This window comes from Syngnathus floridae, chromosome 10, assembly GCF_059516105.1.
Source record: "Syngnathus floridae isolate MCC-2025c chromosome 10, RoL_Sflo_1.0, whole genome shotgun sequence".
Taxonomy (NCBI): domain Eukaryota; kingdom Metazoa; phylum Chordata; class Actinopteri; order Syngnathiformes; family Syngnathidae; genus Syngnathus; species Syngnathus floridae.
The window spans coordinates 2,849,040-2,871,884 of NC_142422.1; the positions used below are offsets into that span (position 1 = coordinate 2,849,040).

At 42.9% G+C, this 22,845-nt stretch overlaps 1 protein-coding gene across 5 annotated transcripts in view; it reads right to left on the minus strand.

Annotated features, from left to right (window-relative positions):
* efna1b (ephrin-A1b) overlaps positions 1–22,845 on the minus strand; it is a 31,218-nt gene that overhangs the window by 3,172 nt on the left and 5,201 nt on the right. For 2 of the 5 annotated variants that reach the window (XM_088387333.1, XM_088387336.1), the window contains exons 4-7: positions 12,428–12,570; positions 8,568–8,679; positions 8,050–8,124; positions 4,912–5,242 (exon numbers count right to left, since the gene is read on the minus strand). In XM_088387333.1, coding sequence (XP_088243459.1) covers positions 4,912–5,009 — 98 coding nt within the window. In that variant the 5' untranslated portion in view covers positions 5,010–5,242; positions 8,050–8,124; positions 8,568–8,679; positions 12,428–12,570. Of the gene's footprint in view, positions 1–4,911; positions 5,243–7,079; positions 7,230–8,049; positions 8,125–8,567; positions 8,680–12,427; positions 12,571–22,845 lie in introns of those variants that run through there. The other 3 variants (XM_088387334.1, XM_088387337.1, XM_088387338.1) reach the window with 3 other exon arrangements.

The window sequence follows — 22,845 nt, forward strand, 5'->3', positions numbered from 1 at the left end:
TGAGCGTTTGCGGATTCGGCGGTTTTCATTTGTTTTTTAAAATATCGGATGAAATGTTCCCGAGGGCCGCGGCGGGTTTCCCGCCCTTTTACATCTGGCCCATCAAAGCTCTCTCGTCTCTCGCTTGCCACAGGCTGACACTTCTCACGGGGGTGAGAGTCGCGTTAACGTGATACCGAAGCTGCATTTTGTGTGTGTGTGTGTCAGGTGTGCGTTTATGTGTGTGTGGGCTGGCGTTGTTGCAAAACCCAATTAGCCCAGGTTTTCCTGCGTGCGATTCTCATGGGAAGGTGCTCTGAAGGCCTACATTAGTCTCATTAAGAGAGAGGAGCACGTTTCGGAAAGGTTGCAGTTAAAAAGCGCCAAATAACTACTTTGATATATTGATTTTATATTATTAAACGCAATAATACACATGTGAGGTTCTGATAATGTTTTTGTTAAATTGGGCTTGTGATTTAAGAGGCGGGACCAGGCCTTGGGCATAACATGGGTGTTAGCGTGTGAAGGTGTAGCGTTAGCTGATTGTTTACTAGCTAACCTGTTAGCCAGTGAGTTGCGTCGTGAATAAAAAAATTTTTTTAGCTGTTTGTTTTCAATAAAGTGAGTGAAAGTGAACCGGCGAATGAGTTCATACTTTATATAATTTGCAGCGATAGGTTTTAAGCTATGTTAAACTAGCTAACATGGCTATGCTACATTAGCAAATGTAGCTGCTACGCCTTTGCTGGACCAACTTTGGACATTGTGTCTTTCCTCCTGGGTCAGCAGCGTTGCGCCAAGTTGGAGCAATGGGTTGAAATAAAGCGTTAGCGCCTGGTGCCAACGTGACAATTGAGGGCAACTCACGCCGCGGGCTCCTGAACACATCTGTTTATTAAGGTCGGCCGTTTGCGGCAGAGGTAGGTCAATTTGCGCTAATGAGCTTTTTGCATCACCAGGCAATGTTTGCACGCCAATGTAACATTTGGAGAGCGAGGGACCGGCTTGTTTCACCGCTGTCACATTCTGCCGCCACATTTTTCCACTTCCCCTCCCTCTCCTTCCTCCGCCCTTTCTCCGTTTCGTACTACAGTGCTTCCATTTGTCCCCGGAGCACTTGACTGGCTGGTCCGGGGGGGGTCAAACAACTGACATTCTCTTTCACTGGGGAACGCGTGGGTCAGAGTTCACGGTTGCTATGCTTCTCGCGCGCACACACCGACAGGGGCCCCCCCGAGTCAGCAGCAGCAGTACAAGTATCTGTTTCGCACGGGCAAAAAAAAAAAAAAAAAAAAAACGCGGTCAGCAACACCGAAACACTAAACAGATGAACCCTCGATGCACTCCCGCCACCGCCATTTTAGGGGGTTGCGGTTTGGGTAGTTTAGTGCTAAGGACCCGTGCTCATTTAATACCCTATTAATTCAGTCGGGTGTGTCAGATTTCCACCTCCTTAGGAGCTGTCAGTGGTTCTTCCACTGCTGGATGACTCGCTTACAGCCTCTTGACTTTAATAACACTGTCGCTGATTAACGGATAATTACTCGTTCTGTCACTCAAGTGGTGTTAATTTAGCGATTGCGACAACATGGAGCGGCCCGGCAGAGTTTGCTCGACTAGTTTTGCTGCCAAAATAATTTTTTGAAAAAAGCTGTCCTTGAAGATAGTGATTCGCAGCAATGTATTTTTTTATATTTTATATTTTTTATTTTATCAACCAAATGTTGTCAAATTGTCATCCGAGCATCCCAGACTTGTTTTTGTACAATTCTTCGCCTCATTCTCTTCACTATCTGCTCTTCCCAGTGCTTTTATGTACATTTTGACATTTGCAGAATAAACAAATCATTCCTTCAAACATCTCCCCCCCCCCCACCTCCATCCATCCATCAGTGTCCACTCTCTCCTCCCTTGGCCTAGCCTCGCTTTATTCTCACAAATGAGCCCAACCCCCTCACGTCTTCACCTCGGGGTTGTTCCGTCTATTAATGCTGACTTAATAAACCAGCGCTCTTGGTCCAGGCTAATTTTTCAGACTCCGTTTCACCCTCAGCCCAGACCTCTACTCCTCCCCTCTGCCCTCTAAATCCTTCCACCCACTTTTTTCCCCCCTTTCTCACATTCTGTCAGGCATAAAGAGCAAAAGGCTAAATGGGGCATAAATTCAGCAAGATGTTTGCATTAAAAAATCCCTGATTTAATTAAACTAGAGGAAACCACTCAGCGTGGCCAAAACTGTCCTTCAGGGGGCGATGGTGGGCCACAGGCTGGATTTGCAAAACTATGTGTGAAATGCAATGAATGAGCAGAGTACACACATATGACGCATGCCTGCCCACACATACTACAATGTCGAGTCGAGAGGTGCCCTGTCCACCTCCAGTGGAAAAATACCAGGGCCAAAACAGAGAGGGGTCTGTGAAAAAAAAAAAAAAAAAAAGTTGGGGGGGATGTGAATAGGAGGAGGAGGAAGAAGGAAGTCTGGAGCACAGATAAGGAAGTGAGAGGAAGAGCAGAAAGGAGGAGAGGACAATCACAGAGCTGCAAGTGATTGATGGGCCAACAAGAACTTCACCTTGTTATTGATTTTTCTTAATGTATACTCTTCGAAAAAGACGGTGACATATGACTCCATTACTGTCATTAGCAACATGCTACACTAATGTACTGGACTCCAAGGTATCTATTACGGAGTGAACTTGTTTACTGTTTGGCATTCGCTATTACGTGGGGGGGGGCAAGGAACACTGCTCAAGTGAGTTGAGGAGCTTCTTTTAGACAAAAGCGGTGCTTTGCCACCATGTGGTCGTATAATTGGGGCCGAGGAAGCTACATTTGGACAAAATAATGTTTTGGCGCCAAGGAACTATGGAGCTGAGGAGCTTCATTTAGACAAAAGTAGTGCTTTGTCGCTTCTTTGTGGCAATTATAGTCATGTATTTTTGGTATCTGCTGCAGGGCTAGGTCGAAAAACAGACTAGGAGAAGCTTTTTCCATGCATCTCCAGTTTACCCAGAAAGGGAAAGGTACAATGATGTACTGTACATACTTTCCAAGTATAATAACTATATCGGAGATTATGCAAGGACTATTACTCGGTGGCTATTTTTACCTCATAGATTGTGGGGAACATAATGTAATGAAACAGGTTTAAAAAAAAAAACGTTACATCACAGGAGTGGATAAAAAATAGCACGGAGTGAGATGATCGTTTTTGTGTCTATGGGTCAGATGGTCAGATTACAAACCGTCTGTAATCTATGTTAGTGTGCGCTCTCCTTCTGGCGGGATTAAAAGGCCCGGGGAGCAGACAGGCCGGCTATAAAAAAAGAAAGGGGGGGGGTTAAGGAGTGGGGAAAGCTGGCCGGAGGGGCTGTTTTGGTTTGGCCGTCTTCAAGCTCAACTCGTGTCCAGACAGGCCCGCCGACTGCAATCACGGCCAGACGTCACGCCCGGAGTCCTTGACTGACACAAACGACGGGAATACGCGGGTGGGATTTCGGAGTCTCGAGTTTAGAGAGGCAAAAAAAAAAAGTCAGCAAAGTTCTCATAAACGCACAGCTGACGACATGGAAGGCAGCGCTGGAATGCCCGCCTGATGCTAATATTAACATCGAAGTCCACCCGGCCCTCTCTCGCCACCCGAGAGTGTGACTCACACGTCTCCGTGACGATGCCCCGATTGATCGCCGCTCCCTCTTTTGATTGTGACGTGCTCGCGATCACGGCAGCTCCCGCGACTAATCTCCAATCATTCATTTCTATTCGGTAATGCCACGATTCCACAATAACAAGAAGAGGCATGTCACATGACGAACAAGACTCGACCTGACTGCGAACGACATGCCTCGCCACCTGTCATGGAGAAACACACACGCGCACTAAATCATTACGAGCGGACACTTTAACACACACGCCCGCTCGCCGACATGAATGGACAGTCTGCTGCCATCTGCTCGGCGTCCTCATCCCAAAGACAAATCGCTGGCTGTACAATCGGGACGGAGAATCAATTAGCATCACTTATCCGCAGTCACGGCGCAGTCAAAGGCTGCTGACGGATTTAGCCAATCCCTCCAACAGGTGACCGATTGATCACAGATTGGAGGATTAAGATGAAGAGGATTGTCAACATGGAAGTCAGGGCGAGTTCAATCTACGTTGGTGCTGCAAAAACGGTGGATGATTTCTTCTTCGGCGAGATTTAACGACCGTTTTAGAACAGTGGTGGCAAATTTATGGCCTGAGAAAGCATTTGATAGAAATCGTCAATAAAACCTTTACGGGAACTGTTGCAAAGTCCATTTGAGTCGCCAGATAATTCACCTGAGGCCCCACCCCTTCAGGTGTTGTGTGACTCGGGCAAACCTTCTCAAAACAAATCACGACTTTCCACTAGCCTTCCCTTTTGTCTGTCTTTAACAGCACATGTCAAAGGTCAATTCCAGCTCTGCTAATGTAATGCAACGTTTTGCTCTTTGATTTATTATTTTTCCATGCTAGACTCAATCCTATTTAAAGCAAATTAAAAAAAAAAATCTTTCTCTGTACACTGCCCGCGCCGAAAGCTCAATAAATCGCACCCCTCCACGTCAAGCCGCATCGATCCTATTGAGTGGTCGGCTGGAATTACATTTCTGCCCCCAGCTACCCCCCCGGCAAAGCAGTGCAATCAGCATTTTGTGCACGAGATGTGGCACTTAGTGACGCTTCTTTTGCAATATCCATTTAGTGCTATTGAGCAAATTGCGCTGGAATATAAAGCTTACTCGTGCAGAACCTGTCAGCTGGGGAAAAACTCTGATGTACTTGCACTCTATATTAAATGAATACCACTCATGTGGATTTAAAAAAATAAAAGAGAGTTCTTTGCGACATAAAAGAACATTTAAGAGACTTGCAACATCTCGAAAGAGCATTACAACTTACTTTGGATTGGAGGTGTTCCAGAAGACGCTGTGCCTCTCGGCGCTGGAGAACCAAGCCCCGACGCTCAGAAGCAAAAACAGCACACACGCCAAATCCATAGTTGAAGAAGCGCTTGTATAACTGACGCCAATCTTGGGGAGTTTGGTTTAGTCGAAGCAGGTCAGGCGCTCCAAAGCGAAACTCAATGACTGTTTACCGGAGCGCGTCTCCCGTCTGTTTTGTCACCTCGTAACCCCGCCCCCTCAGCTACTCAGCCAATCGCAGAGAAGCCAGTTGTGTACATGCCCCGCCCACCAGCAGGAGCAAGTGCAGACGCGCCCTCCAGCTGCTGCTGCAAGAGAGAGAAAGAGAAAAAAAACAAAAACAAGTTGTAGAATTAGTGTAGTGAAAAAAATCAACAAGACGTCAGATGTAAAAATAGTTAAGTGCATCATGCAGGCGGCAAAAAACGATGGAAACGTAAATACGTCAACAAAAAAAAAGACATGTAATTGCCCCACCCAAAAAAAAAAATGCAAATACATTTGGGGAATCCCTATTACTGTAGAAAATAGATTGTGGGTATGATTTAAAAACAACTAGCTGCATCATAGAGTCTGTGGAATACGATGGAAACATAAATGCAGTCCCCTACAAAACGTATACATGCATTTATAAAATCACACATTTAATGTAAAAGAAGCATATGCCAGCCAGAAATGGACAATAAAACATAAAAAAAGTTTGGTTCTAGTTTGGTTCACTAAGTGAGCAGTGGTGGCCTTCAATTGCAAAAGTCTAGACACCCCAGGTATAGGCAAGAATTCTGCTTTACATGTCCTGCTATTTATTCCCCTCCACTGTTGCAATCTGTTCATTTCCCCACTGACTCACAGCATTTGTTTTCTACACATTCCGTTATATCATTTCGCGATGTTGTAACACAATTGCTCCATCTCTCCTCTCTCGTGACGAATTGACGCACTAATCTACAAAAACACACTGTCAACCCGACTGCTTATACGAGAAGCCCTCTCGTGAGAAGTGTATTTAGTTCCAGACTGTAGCCGTGCTCGGCACGCTGTTTACATTTTGTCAGGTAGTCGAGAATTATTACTCTTTTTTTATCAGTCTGATCTCGTTCTCGGCACTCGTCCCTAGACGGTCGAAAACAGGCTCGCAGATGGAGTGGATAAAAGCCGAGGTGTAATTGTGGCCCCGGTATGAGAAGACTTCCCTGGGGCGGGGATGGAGCCTGGCCTGGGTCAGCTGGCGGGGGGGGGATGTATGTTCATGGAGGAGTTTTTCATGTGTATCAGGGTACTGGGGAAAGGGGGGTCTGTCCTTAGGCTTGGCTGGGCAAGTACACACACGCTCGCCAACTCTGACACAGGATCCCTCACACACACTGAGTGGGGTGTTAATCACAACCGAGGGAGTTATTACACTCGGGTGACGGGAAAAAAATGACACAAAAATGACGTGTGAGGAAAAATACGGGTACTAGTAGTCAATTAAGGAAATAGCGGAATGCCAACAGACACTTTGTTAGCTGTTAGCTCATTTGTTTGACAACGTCTGGGAAGTATTTACATAACAATGTTTTTTATTATGCTAGGAGATTACAGTGGTGAAGTGCAATGTATCATACTGAGCGCTACGTGTAGCGTAGCACGCAAAGGTATTTTTGCTAATCTCATCCAATTATGGGAGTAAAATATGAAAAAAAAAAACAGCTTCGAGGATGACGTAGAGCAAACTCCAGCCACAATAATAAACCGAAATCTGAAAATCGTTCCGAGAAAGCTTTTCCGTTTGTTGATATTTCGAAAAACTTTTTTTGCAATAAGAAACAATTGAAATCATCTGTTCCAGAGTTAAGTTCCAGTTCTTCTGCGCATCACCGTAAAACCTTAATTAAGTGGACAGGCAATGTTTTAGGTAACATTCTTAAGTGTCACACGAGTATGAAATACAGGAGACTAAAACGTAAAAAGTCGTAAAATACCTCGGAGGACGTCTGAAGAACATTTACCGTATAAATTGTGCGCTTCTTTTCGTGACGGCGCTGAGCAGCTGGGACACGATTTTCTCCAATAAAAATTTTTTTTTTGATCCATTGAGTGAGATCCCATAATAGAATAAAAGCCAACCAATCCATCTCAACACCAAACTGGCATATTGATTACCTGAGGCATGCGTGAAATGCAAATACAGTTCCAGCAGCTCCAGAACCAGCCAGTGACTCACAGGGTTCAGACGACCGGCAATTGGATCGCCCGGTTCTCACACGCATGGACACACACGGCAGGGTCGGAATGGAACACCACACCGCCCGGATCGTTTCGACATTTACCACCCACAAATACACCTCGCCTCTGCTGAGACGGCGGGGATCTCCCTTCACACATGTACGCAGTCATGGATGAGCAATGTTCTGGAGATCCAAAGCCAAAAAGGTTGCTGGGGAACTGAACTGAAAAAGTTTTTAAGGATGACAAAAAATCCGACTGGCGTGTGTAAAAGTTCCCGGAACTCGTTTTGTTTTGATTCTCTGGGGATTTGTATCCAAGCGACGCAGTCGTGGCAGGTATTAGGGATTTCATAATTGCGTAACGTACAATTACAAGAAATGAAATTGCGTGCCGCTTTTGTACGAAACACCCTTTGCTTGTGTTTTTATCTCAAAGGTTAACGCGAGGGCGAGTTTTTTTTTTTGGAACGATTTCAAAGGACTTTTGTTTACCACTGAAGCTTTTGTGAGCCACTTTGTCAACATTTGTTTTTCTTACACGCGCCACCCGTCAAACCTGCACCTCCAGAACGCTTTCGGCGATGAGGCGGATAGTCGCTGACCTACGTGAATACCTCGGCGCAAATCGTGCATGCACGCTGATGCTTGTCACACGATTCGTGTTGCCGTGTTAGTTCTGCCGAGCCGACACGCAAGCGTACTTCTCGGCAATGTGACGAGAGCCGCGTCCTGTAAATCGGTGACGCAGAAATCTTCTTTTACCGATTAATCGAATGAAATCGCTAAGTACTAAAGAGTTGGCGTTTACCGATTAGATAAAACTATTTTGTTTTTTGTCAATGAAGTTTGATTTGACAAGATTAAATTAATATTTCAGGAGTAACTTCACAAATGTATTTCCTTACCTTTAGGACATATGCTTCTGATTGGCTAAGATGGCTTCAAGGTCAGGGGTCACAGCACTGTTGCTTTGGTATGCACTTGACAGAAAAGAAAAAAAAAGTTTGATGGAGAGTTCTTTTAAACACAACAAGAAAATTAAAAAGAAACTCTTTTTGCCTTGATGAATATTGAGTTAACCAAATAAAGTAGCTTGGCCTTTTTACCTTAGTGATTCGGTAGGGGAAAATAAAACACAGAGAGAAAAACAAAAACACAAAAATAGATGACTCACACACACACACACACACACACGCACGAGAGTATCTGACAAGAGAAACGCAAATCGAGGTGGAGTGAACGCTTGAATACATTGCATGGCCAAAGGGTTGTTGGAGCTAAAAATACACGTGGAAAGGCTGAGTGTCACCCCGAAGCTCCACAAAGACAAAAAAGCGTTTGGGACCAAAGCAGGCTGCTGCTTGCATGGATAAATGAAGGATGGGCGGGACCTGGGAGTGTTCTCTAATTTTAGAAAGCCGACCTGTTGATGACGTCTCCGACTCTTGTTTTCTCGCACGTGTTGCCCTGGTGCCAGAGCTGCAGATGTCTTCATCGCCTTCGTCGAGATCACCCATGAACAACCTTGCGCGTCACTGGAAAAAAAACAACAACATATGGAACATCAACATAAGGCCGCTGAAAGGAACGTAATCTGCTTCTATTGACTCTCGTCGAGCCACAGATTGCATTTCTTTTGTCCAGCTGATCTTCACCATTACCGCTAGCTTAGTCTTGTTAACACTTGGCATTGTTTCATGTTCACATGGACAGCTTGTCACCCCGACGCCCTCAGCTCATAGCGGCACACTTTGACAAGCTGCTGCCTCTCTGGCACCACAAAGGCACGTCTTCTGCCCCCCCCCCCCCCCCCCCCCCCCCCTCGTAGACATTCATCTCCATACAGGTGGTCTTCTATGTGCACACTGTGAGGCACACTTATGCTAAATTGTGAGAAATAAACAGACGTGGAACAAGGAAGTGCTAAAATGGAGTAAATAATTAACCGGCAAATTATTTCGAATGTAGGCTAAAGGCTGTTCCATGCTAATTAAGTGTGTTTTGATTTTCTGTTTGTCACTTTTAATATCTGAAAGTGCTTCCTTTAAAAAACATTTTTGGGCTGAAATTTACTGAAGTATTGGCACTTCCCACCTCTAGAAATAAACATGACTCCTGTTTTGAGTTTGATACTCAAGTAACACATAAAGTCACATGTAGATAAAGCTGAAGAAAAAAAAAAATGGCGTCTGTTCACCGTCGGGGGGTAAATGAGCTACCCCCCCCCCCCCCCCGATGGGCTAACAGTGTCTCACTATTCTCACCAAAGGAATCATTAACCCGGCTAGTCAACAGACACACACACTGGAAGGCACAAAAGCCCAAACAAATTCCCAGTGAAATATTTAACTGCGGCTGTGATTTGTTCTCCTGTATCTCCTCCTTCTTCTTCCCCTCCTGTCTGTTCTCTCGGCTCATCTGTTGTCTCTGCTGTCCCTCTGTTCACTCAGTGGTCAGAACATACCAAGTACATCTCGCACGGGCGACAATTGTTGCCTTTCGGGCTCTATTGTTTTATTCGTTCCCGACTTGATTTCTTCGACTTCTTTGTGGAGAATCTCAACCTCGGGCAGTTCATTTGTCAAAGAAAAAATAAAACTCCATCATCCGCCTTCATCCTTCCTTTCCATTGTGCTTTTTATCTTCTTGTGTCTCTCCACACATGCTCCTGGCCTCGGCCTTATATTCATTACATAGCGCTAATGATCCCAGATGGACCGACATAACCTCGGTGGGGGGGCGGCGTGCGAGGGGCCTACGCGGTTGTGCGTGGGCTGCTCGTGGATGCCGATACGGCGACTGTAATCGTGCATATGTTGCCGATGATATGCATCGCTTTCGCCGTCTGCCAACGACTCTCGTATGACATCACTGCAGCTTTGACGAAGACGTTTTGAATTTTAATAGGAAATGATGATGCATATGTGTATGATCATCACAAAGTGAAATGAAAATTTAAATAAAAAAATTCGAAATAGTTCTCATTTAATTGCCAATCATTAGCATGCTCAGCAATTATGTCTGGGTGTGCCACAAGGCTCTGTACTCAGCCCGCTATTAATTAGCACATTTATATCGATTGTTAACTCACAGTTCTGGTAAAATCCGAACAGTGACAAAAGTTAAAATATTTACATTATAAAACACCAGTGCAAGCCAATTTATGGCAATGATAGCATAATTTTTAGAATGTTTCTAATTAGGATATTAGCACAGCGTTCAAGGTCACGGCCAGAAAAATACTTCCTCCAAGTTTGTCATGGAAGCGAACGAATCCCTGGCCCTGACCTCTCCGAGACACCGTTGGAATGAAGTGGAACGCAAACTTGTGTCCAGCCATAATCACAAAAACATCAGCACCTGAACTCATAAATTGCTCTTCGGGGTAAAACGAATCCCCAAGTTTATTTAAACGTCGCTCAGCTATGTGGTAATTGCATTATGTCAGACTTTAATGCATTAATCCACCAGGGTAACAACCCACAAACACGTAAGCTATGCTAACAGTTTCTATGGATAGACCCAAAGGATCAACACATGGACCAGGCGAGACGTTAAAACCCTGGCTGCTAAATACGCTAATGGCGTATACGCCCACACACATATACACACACACTTGCTGAGGTTAAAATGTTACAGGTGCAAGGGCAAAGTGCATGAATGCGTGTCATGGATATGCTAGCATTCTCCAAATGCATGCGCACATTACTTGACCTTTGCCAAATATAGTTTCGAACGACCTCACTTGCAGATTGAGGGTCAGTGAGGCCTGACGAAAATATTATATTTATTTTGTTAGCATTTGTCAGTGGCCATGAAGTAAAAACAAATATCCTTTTGTCTTTCTCTGACATACGCGCTAGCTGACTGCATTGTAGCTAGCTAGCCTGCTACCTAATGAGATAAATGTGAGTAATATAGCAAAAGTCAAACAAGCTTGTAGCAATATGTGCACATTATTACATCTAATAATACTTTCTGGCAACTATGATGTATTTTATAGCAATTTTATTGCCATCGTATTAGATAAATATTGATTCGGAACTGCTTCGATCAATATGCGGCACAAGTGCGTCCTATTATACTGTATTGCGTTATTTAGCTAGTAACGATTTCTAACATGATTGCTGTGCCTTTGCTTTTATTTTCGCTTTTGTGTGTTTTGAAATCACAGCCTCCTCTTTATTATTTGTCCTCAATCATTGGCATAGACAATCTTTGTTGCATAATTGTACAAATGCTCAATCTCAGTCTCACACTTTGCATGTCAGGCGCAGTACTCGTTCCACTTTACACTCACGCACCAAATGGACAAATAAAATACATCAGTCTTTTTTGAAACCATTACTACTACCTCTTGTCTTTATTACAGACACCAGTTAATCCAAGCAGCCAATTCCACCCACACTCAACCGCACACCTACGATTATTATGCCGTCTTATACAAGATTTCAAACACTACCACTGCTTTGAAAAGCAATCGTTGCGTAAAGATAGAAAAAAATTACACTTCCGAAAGCATTGTGAGCTAATAAGAGAAAGGCAAATATCAGAATTTATCCTTCTGTATACATATAATATGATCTTCAAATAGATCTTGTGTGTGTTATTGTAAGACGGGTTACTATGATGATTTGAGATTTTTCTCAATAACATCGTGAGAGGTTGAGCTAGCGAACAAAGGCAACTTTAATGGATTTTCGAAACTTGTAATGACTTGCGCTGTTATTCTAAAAATGGATTCCCCAACTCATGTCAGGCGCAAAAAGCTTTTGTTACCAATTCTACGCACTATTAGACTCATTTCCAAAACTGGCCCCCCCAAAAAATGCAGTTCCCTATTTGGATGTAAAGCTTATGGAACACCACCAACAAAAATGCTAAAGAGACTAACTCAAACAAAGCTAACAAGCTATCATTGGGTCATTTGGCATGATTTAGCATTTTTTAAAATAATTTTGTGTAACTGTGATTGCCCACTAAATGACCAAATAGCAAACAAGCTTTATGCGTTATATTTTGGGCAGAAATATTAGCTAGTTAGCATATCACGCTAAATGCTAACACCAAGGCTTACCACTGTGTTAGCAGAGCCAAATAATTGACATAATAAGCATTTCGGGGGTTTATGGTGGAAAAAAAACAATTGATAATTGACGAATGTTCAACTTTGATTTATTTTTAACTTCTTGGGAAAATATTAGACACAGTTACTAGGGGTTTGAATATTTTACAATGCAGATGTACAGTATGTACAGCATGTTCGGGCGGGATATTCCAAACCTGATCATCTGAGGGTCATCCCCGCACACTAGGAGGCCAACTTAACTTGAGTGATTTATCGACAGGCATCCACTGAAATAATCCAAGTGTCCTAAGCAGGCGGAGGCCGTGCATCCACTTGCTTGCTGACAGCAGGTGATGGCCTGTTGGAAGGTCACATTTGGAGTTAAAACAGGCACGGAGAGAAAGTTCAGAGGGTGGTCTCATCTCAAAACTGCTCGCAGATGGCGTCCTCCGGCACGATGGAGCGTTCGCCACTTCAATGTTGATTGAGTATGACACGCACAAAGACCTTTGGGGATTGGGAAGGATTTTTTTTTTAAACATCTTTTAGTTAGAAAGAGAGGGAGGACCCGATCTCCTCATTCAAACAGAATGTTCTCGTGAGGGAATAAGTTCGCAAGCGGCCATGTGTTGGCCTCGCGCCATTTACTACACCCTAAAAAAAAAAATGGACACATTGTGCGATTTCCCGGGATCATACTGTCAAAGAACGAGAAGTCGGGAATGACAAATGAAATAAAAATGGGGTGTGTGCGAGATGTTTGGCTGAGATTCCAACCATGTGCGCCAGACCTCCTTTCTTCACGTCCTGAAGCCATTATTCGCTTTTTTCTATTCTATTTTTTTTGGGGGTGTTTTGGTTGACAACGCCCATACAGTGGAGGCATGCAAGCCTACACGACCTTCAGGGTGGTCAGGTTAAAGTCGATACCACTGGAGGACAGGTCATCGGGTTAAACAAAGACTAAGTTAGCGGACACCGCCGCGCCGGGTTACTTGGCTTCTCAAAGAAACGCTTGTCCAATTACAGCCAGTCACATTACAGACAGCAGGTGGGTCGGGGTCCAGCTATAACAAGCTTATGGGAAGCAGCCAAGCATGGCGGCTCATCCGACCATCCAATATTCTGTCATCTAGCCTCGGCAGGAAGGAGTATTAAGATGAACCTTTTAGCGCTGATGATTTTATGGTTTGGCGAGTGCTTTCCGCCCCTTCTTCTGGCTGCGTGAGAGGAAATCCGATCATGGGATGTCGAAAGTGGCTTGACGTCAGTAGCTCGACGACGGATTCTTTGGTGGTCATTTTGTAACGCTTATTTAATGAATAGGCAACAAATGAATACATTTTAATGTTTGGATGTTTTGAAGTGTCAGTTCCAACCATAGCAAGATATGACTGTTTATTTCCACTCGCTGCACCAAAATAGGATTTTAAAATCATCGAGAAACCTCCAGTGACTTTAGTACTCGCATAATCCACCGCGCAGCACCGATATGGATTTTTAGTGTCAACTTTTCAAATGAATTCCGTCCGCCTCCGCTCAGCCACCTCGCATTTTTGTCAGTATTAAAATTGGAGGAAATAAAATAGAGCCGGCTTGGAATTTTATTAAAGTAACCTTGGAGGACGGCATGAATGTGAAATTAATCGGTAAACCTCCAGGGTGAAGAAGAGCCCTTGAGTCAAGCAATCTCAGGGTTGTAATATCCCGCCATGTGCTTATGTTTGCCAATAAGCAAGTAAATAGGAAACTAAAAGATCCTCCTTCCGAGAAGTTTGCCGTGAATTTTTTCTACTGTATCCAAAACTAGATTGGTCAAAGATGTCCGACCTTTCTCCGCTACTGTATTTTCGATATTCTCGAGGCGGACATTTTCTGGCCCCCACGGCAGCGTGACCACACTGGAAATAATTGCCTGGGGATTCAGTCGTCGGTTCAAATCCCACAAGGGAGGAAAAAAAAAAAGATTGGACGAGTCGAACAATAGGTCAGCTCTGACATTTCTAATTACGGAACGGAGAGAAGCCAGTTAATGCACTGTGCTTGGGAGTGGTTGCTATAATTACAAGCAGGCTGGCATGGATGGGCCCCAGCTATAGGTGTGATCACCCCCCCCCCCTCCTGGGGCTCTCATTAGAGGGCACGGGCTAATGAGTGCACCACACACACATATCCAGACAGCGCTGTGCTTTTTTTTACTGTGTTCCGGCTTCCTTAATTTCCCACTTGTGCCTTCAAGTGACACACAGAGATGCATACAAACCAAGAGAGGTGCGACGTTAAACATTATGAATGGGACCTGGGAAAGGTCCAATTAAGAGTGTGTGTGATTTTAATTACGCCGTATATTTTACAGCGTCCACAGGGGGAAACTGAAAGTCTGGGGAATTGCAAAAGGAAGACATTAAATGGTGGGAATTTACGGGGAGCTGCGAAAATAGTTGACTGGCGTTCAAAAGTAGCATTTTTTTTTCCCTAGTTGCGTAAAAATTAGCATGAGAGGAAAGATGAAGACGAGGAAGAGGGAGGTAAGATGAGGGCAAAGGGTAACCTGATCTCTGTCAAATTTATTTTGGACGCTCCCTGAAACGGCTCGCCGTTACCAAGCAGATTATCAAGCCTGAGGAGAGGACGAGCGAGACAAAAAAGAATTAGTTTTATGCTCAGACATGGATGATTCAAATATATCCCAGGGGAGTAAGAAAGTCAGGCCTTGCACATGACACGTCACGTTGGGAAGATTCTTGCAGACACACACATTTGTCGAAGTTGTTGGTCTCTGAGGGTTGGGTGGCGTGCGCGTTTGGGCGGGGCGCATGAGTAAACACTTTGGGTTTGAGCCACGAGGCCTCTTGCTTATTTAAACCCGCTAGCGCTCATTCGACAAAGCGCTCCGATTGTTCTCGTCTGACCCCTTAAAGATCAGACGAGATAAAAAATTGTTAAAGTTGCCGCGTAATACTCTGACCCACATGCTAGCGTAGTTTCAGACATCCAACAGTAGGCTAAGCGGGGTTTAAGAGCAGCCGCACAAACAATGACAACAGCTTAGAGCATCTCTGCTCTGTTATTAGAAGTGCGCTAATGCAAAAAACAACATTATGTAGAAACATAACAGGAATATTAAGGGCAGCATATCCACAAATGCATCTAATATCTCTTTTAATGCCCACTCCTGTTTTTTTTTTTTTGGGCCACTGACATCTTAAGCGGTATTTTAATGGACTGACGTAAAACAAAACAAAAAACAACAACAAATCAAACATGGCTGACTTCCGAAGGGAGGGAGATGTGAGTCTGGGTTACCATGGCAACTACAGACGCATTTACTGCAATCACAGGAGGTATTTCTGTTTTTCCTCCCTTGGGTCTCGCTTGTGTGAATTCATTACCGCGACGGACGATATTATGCGCAATAACAATCACTTGTGTAATAAATGGCCGCAGTTCCACGTGGAAGCGTACGTGCATGTCGTGAGAGAGGTCGAGACGTGCGAGAAAAAAAAAGAAGAAAAATAGTACGTGCGAGCTCGGGTGTGTATCTCACGCATAAGTCAACAGGTTAAGGATATAAAAAAATAAAAAAAAGAGGTGTATGCATCATTGTCCTCCTTATCGTAACTCAGTACAACTTTTATTGTCGGACAAGTGGAGGGGTAAAGTTCAGCGGAGTTACTAAAGGGCAGAATTCGTAGTGTTGTTCACAACCCAAAGTGTCTTAGTTTCTGCGAGAGGCTATTAAAGTATGAAATAACACGAGTGTTAGCGTGTGGCTGGATCGCCCGCAGTGTCAGCACAGCGTGATGATAAACACATGCAGGTTTATGCGTGCATCGATTTGAGGGTATTAAGAATAACCGGCGGCAAGTGTTACTCACACAGGAGACGTCTGGGTCGTGTCGAACTTCGACGGTGTATTGACCAAAACGCCCCCGCGGATCATATTTGGCGGAGATAGGAAGAGGTTGAAAAAGTTGCAATCTACATATTTTAGTTATAATCAAATGCTGATGAAGAAAAAAAACCCATCTGTGCGTCAATATGGCTTCGTCTGATGCTGTGCAGGAAATCTGCTACGACATTATTCATGAAGTGGAATTCGAAAATCGTAGAAGTTAGCAAGTTGATATGAAATAAAGTCAGGCCAAAATTACAAATTGGGCACTAATAAAAGCGGCCATTTTGTAAGAGCCGCACTGATGCGTCCATATTGTTTTTTCTTGTGTTTACAACATTGAAAATAGTTTCCCTCCACGGCCTTATCACTCTTTCGACAAGATGACATCATTTACGTGTGTAATCCATTTGTAAATAAAGTTATCAGGCCAAATATCACAAATTGGGCCCTAATAAAGGCGGCGATTTTGCGAGGGCCGCACTGATGCGTCCGTATTTTAATTTTAATTTCTTTGTTTGCAACAGTGAAAATAGTTTCCCTCCACGACCTTATCACTCTTTCAACAAGATGACATCATTTATGTGCAATCCATTTCTAAATAAAGTTGTCAGGCAAAATATTACAAATTGGGCACTAATAAAAGCGGCCATTTTGTACGGGCCGCACCGATGCGTCCGTATTTTTCCTTCTTCTGTGTTTACAACATTGACAATAGTCCACGGCCTTATCACTCGTTCGACAAGATGACATCATTTATGTGTGTAATCCATTTCTGGTCACAACACTACACTTTACTGTACACGCATGAGGAAACTCGACACTTGTTTACCTCTCAACCTGCTCTCGGGTCCATTGTCTGAGTCACGCGTAAGCGTGCTGCCGTATGTGACGGCATGCTGCGGTCAGCGTTCTTCCCGGCCGCTGAAACCCGAAACCTTTGTGACATGGGTGTAGTATCGTTGCCTGAGCTAACACTCCTTAATGCGTGCTAATTGCAGCCTACCGCGTGCTAGCTGGCTTTTCTTTTATTGGAGCTTTTCATTTGGTTTCAGGAGACAGTCCAGTTGATTCTGGACGCAAAAGACACTCAGCAGGAAGCTGCTTATTTTTTTTTCTTCTAATGATAAGTCTTCTCTCAATAAAAGAATGAGTTACGGCCGCGTCGAGCGGTGATTGCAGAGAAGACGTCACGTGGTCTTTTGGAAGTTGGATTATACGGTATAATTGTATCGTGCGAGTCGAGATGTAGAAACCAAGGCGGCCAGTCTCTCTCGCGTCGAGGTCGGAGGCGATGAAAGCCAAAGCGTGTTGTTGTCCCCGCCATCCTCTATCATTTCGGGCTGCCATCAATCACGCTATCTCCGTTTGACCCGTTGCCGAGTCTTCGTAGCTCGGCGTCTCTTTGTCTGTCACGACCGTTTTGCGCAGGCAAACACAATTGTGTTTGTTTCCAAAGGGAAACAATTAGACTAGTGTGTGTTTGGGAATGTGTGTGGACTATGTGTGTGTGTGATTAAGTGGCCACTTGTTCTGGTCAAAGCAAATGTAGATAGCAACAATGCATTGGCGGAGCTAGAGGGGGGGCCGAGAGGGCATTACCCCCCCATGCAACTTCTGAAATAGCTTACTAAGCATATGCAAGTAGATGAAGATGATCAGTTGAAGTCTGGAATATATCGCCGATGACGGGGTTTGATCGATCCACAGATTTAAACGCTATGTGCAGTAAACATTTCCACCACGTGCTACACTTAGCATGACTCACTTTGTCTGACACAACAACACGTGTCAAGAACACTTTACCCTATTCAATTTGAAGTTACAAATCAGGTTTGCTTGCTTGTTAAGCTTGTTTTCTGTTTTCAAATGTGAGCTCGAATTGCAGAGACTGAGTCTTGTTTACGAAACGATTACCGTAATCATAATGGTGAACGGAAGAAAGAACCTGTCAACCTGTCAACTTGCTAACTTCTCAAGAAAGCAATAATGGAAACCGCCCAGTTATTTAGTAGGACTTGATACTAAAAAAAATTTATATTAAATTATTTTATGTTGAAACACAAATTGTTTTAAAAGTGTTTAAATATCTTTTAATGAAATTACAATATGCGAGGGGGGCCATTTTAAGGCTTGAACTATAAAATATGTAAATATTTCTAATATTACACCTGTTTTTAGGGCACTAAATTAAAATAAAAAAAATTAAATTAAATATTCAAGTCCAGATACCTGGGAAAAAAATCTATTAAGTATTAAATAATGATTATTATTTATATTCGGTTATTTCCCGTCGATGCTGACAAGCTGGATTGTTTCCATTCGGAAAGAAGAGAGCAGTTGTAGCGCGTAGCTTCTTTGGCTAACCTAATTTATCACCTCCATGCAGACCAAAGTAGAAGCGCTACTGTGTTTGTGTGCTATTCCATGCCACCACACTCCAGATGTTCCCAGATTACTACTTTCCTCCATCCATCCCTCCCTCTCTCCCTCCATTCATCACGCTTGACCTCCAGGCCTGCCCCGGTGACATCGCGCTGTAGCTGTAATCCCACCTTTTAACTCCCTCTCTGTCTTTATTATGCATTTGTCCGGCCATCCATCTTGCTTTATAATCTCTTCTCTATTACTTTGCGGTTATTTCTGGACGTGGCGCATATGGAGGGCAGCGGGCGTATTTATAGGCGGCAAACTAGAATGAATAGCTTCGCGATATACGCGCGTGTTAACATGCCGTTGATGCCAAAACGAATCAAGGGCAGCCTGCAGGATGCGTGTTAATGAGGGGATTCATTTATATGTGTGTGTGTGTCTTTGTCGCTGTATCCAGGTCTGTGTGTGTGTAACACTAGTTCAGCTTAATACCGATTTTAATTAAAGACACTATAAGACTATCAAAGCAAAATGTGTTATTAATAAGGAGTGTAATTCACGGTTGCCCCCCCCAAAGTCAAACTTGCTTTGTGAGATTTTAAGCTTCGCCAAAAATTCTGTAAAATCAAATAAAAATAAATAAATAGAAATAAATATATTAAAATATTTGGGGGGAAATAAATTAAATAAATGAATAAATGAATAAATAAATAAATAGAAATAAATATATAAAAATATTTGGGGGGAAATAAATTAAATAAATGAATAAATGAATAAATAAATAACCTGTTTGGTTACAGTATTATTATTATTATTATTATTTAGTCTGGCGAAACAACAAGCAGTGTCTCGGAACCGATTGCGTTTGACCTCGGAGGTTTCATTATATATATATATATATATATATATATATATATATATATATATATATATATATATATATATATATATATATATATATATATATATATATCATCGTCATGGCAATCCATATTCCTTGAAACGCGAATATACGACTGCTGTCGACACGGAAGCCACAAACGGTAAATCTTGGGCCGTGATTGCACGTTCTTACGAGAGGACACATTTATCTTGTGTACCTAAGCTAAGTGCTCATTTTACGTTTAAGGGAGGTGGAAGATAAATAAATCGGAGTTTCGGTGTACGTCTTGATGAACATCGTGTGGACGATACGTCGGAGCGTGCTCGCGTTTGCTTGTTAAGGTCGTTTTAGCAGTCAAAACGAGAATTATTTTTTTACTGGCAGCGCAGTGGTCGATGCAGCAAACTCACAGCTGGTAGCTGTCGGGGGTTGAAAAACATTACATCTGCTTTTTTTTTTTTTTTTTTTGCTTCACACAGTTTACCACCTGCATGCGATGCAGAAGTTCTCTTGTGCCAACAATTACAAACAAAAAGACACGGTTGGTTCTGATCCGTTTTTTTTCCCCCCTCCCTTCCTCAAAGACAACAAGAGCATTAAGTCGGCGCATTTGTTAGCGTTCCGCAAAACAAATTCCAATTTGAGCAACGCGAGTTAGCGTACAGTCATGGGGAAGCTCAAACAGATGGCATGCTATAGACGTACAGATGCAGTTCAGTTCTATTTTTTGCATCACGACAACGAGCTCAACGCTGGCTTGATCTTTATTATGAAATATTTTGGAGCACAATGTGCACGTAGAGGTTATACCAGCAGAGATTTATCGCTAGCAAAACAATGTCTGGCTCGCACAATGGCCTGTAACCCGTCCGCGCATCTCGTTGGAGATATGGAAGCAGCTGGTATTCATGGCATGTGAAGGTCAGAGGTCAGGCCAGATTGGTGAGAAAGTCGGTCGGGAAGCTAATGGAACTTAATGGCGGATCTCGTTATTGCGCAACTACTATTTGAGGAGATCGAAAGCTTCTCAGTGTTTATCGAGGTCTTCGGAATCAGATGTTCTGGCTGGTATATTTTAAATGACATTAGGAATGAGGCTGCTCTCTTTAACTAAATCAGATTTCAAATTCATCCCGACAGGGACAGAGTGCTGGTCCTCGATGGGAGGATTTTCCCCTCATCTGATTGGTCGGTGAAGCAAGCCGAGCTGGACTAGCAAAACACATCTACAGCAATCTACTGACGTGAATGCATTTGATAATCAAGATTGATGTTCTTATGTTATGATATATATTGATTCTCAGAAGCTCCAGATGATGAACGTGGCATAGTTGTTCTTTCGGTTGCTACAATTGAGTTTGTGTACTTAAGTCGAAGTTAAAAGAAAAAAAAAAAAGCTGAAGGTCATCTGCAGGGAGATGGTATGAGATGCCTCCAAATTTTCTTAGACATTTGAGAGGAAGTATGTTGAATGTGAATGGGCCCTAAGATTGAACCTTGAGGAACACCACGTGAAATGCTAACAAAGGACAACAACTTATGATTAATTAGCAACTAAATGATAAAATATTGAACATTTTACATCCAGAACTTCCATGTCCAATAGCTCAAAACCAAAACTAAATTAATAAAGCGGCACAGTTGTAAATATTACCATTATTTTATTACTTGTCTGGAGTCCTTGGACATCAGCTAATTGTAAAGTTTCTTGCTGCCTTCTTTTTTCAGTAAGTCAAGCTCGACTGGGTTAACATCACTGGGCCATTGAATAAAATCCGATTTAATTGCCTTCAGAAAGTGAAATTGCTTTCACAGAACGTTTAGGGTCCTTGCTCAAATGTCACTTTCGTAGCGTTAATTTGAATGCGAGCAGCTCGAATAGTCCTTTCCGCCTCCTGATCCATCTTGTTACATCTGTCAGCAGTCACATCATTTAATTAACACCAGAGAGGACGTTCCATATCACGACACGTTCTCCTCCATGTTTGACACTTGATTTGAAACGCTTTGGCTCATAAATGCTTTTTAACTGCTAAAAAAAAAAAAAATTGGAACTTTTCAAGTATTCTTCCACTTCTCGAGTGCCTTTCATAACATCTGACTCACTTTTTATGAACGTGTTGACATGTCAGTCACTCCACCTAACCCTGAACAGGTTTTTGTTTTCACCTGTAAGGAAGTTTTTTAGCGCCAAAAAAAAAAGCTTTTATCAAAAGGCTTTTGTCAGCTCGTACTCAAAAGACAAATGTCTGAAATCTGTCCACCATTACTTGTTTTGTTTGCTTTTATTTTACATTCAGTCAAAATAAGTACATCTGTATAAGTAATGAAAAACAAATCCATTCAGGCTATATTTAGCCTCGAGCAATTTCCGAGCGCACAAAGGGTACAGATGTGAAGGCCAATAATGAAACAGCTCAGCATAATCCACCATTTTTTTTCCTCCCTCTCAATGATTTGGAGGTAACTTTTAGGCAGTGCGGGGAGGAGCCGTGTTGGCAGCCAAAGCAATGTTGATTTGTAATTACATGAGATAAGAAGATGAGTGGAGGTTTAGCGCATGTCTTGACTAAATGAGAGCGGTTATTTGTGAGCTGGGGGCCATAGCAGCAGACACTCATTTTACAGGCTTAGGCTACAATACTGTCGGGATGGTGACCCTGATGTTCCAGGGTGGGTGGTTGCTTCCCGTGCATGCATGTGCCAACGAGTATAAATGCAGACACAATGATGACAGCATGGCATAAAGTTTTTTTTTTTTTTTTGTCTAGCTTGCAAATTGCTGCAGGTGCAGTTAAAGGTGTGTGTGGGCTTGAGTCAATTTGAATAGCAGTCCAGGTGTCCAAAAAGTACAGAAAAGAACTTACGCATAAGCTTTAACTGTTTTGGGTTGACTTGGTATATTAGCATGATAGCATAATAGCATTCCTGCATCAAGAAAGATAGCATAAAATGATAGGAATGTCTTTTTTTCATTCTGTGGCGAGGATTTTTTGACACAAATGTCAAAAAGAATTCCTCATGGTTCACCACCAAACTTTTCTGTCCATTTTTTGGTCAGAAAGCCACTTCCTGGTTCACGTAGAATGACAACATTAGCAATTATCGGGATTTGCACCAACATTTAATGCCTAACATGTAATTCCCGTTCAAAATGATTCATGGGATTTTTTTTTTTTTTTTTGCTGACGAAGCAACCAAACAAAGCCACTAAAAACAAGCGTCCAAACGAACCCAGACATATGAACAATATATCAATTCAACTGGCCACAGGCCAAAACAATCTTATCAGGAGAGACATTGCAACACAAGCGTTTATTTACCCAAAAACTTTCCATCAAAACCCTTTTCCGCAATAAAATGTATTGAGGCCACCATGAATCAAAATCGCGGCGCTCTGCCTTAATCAGACAGTGTTGTTATTATTAATTGTCACGACAAAAATCAGCCAGACCAGATTTTAACAAGTCGCACACACACAC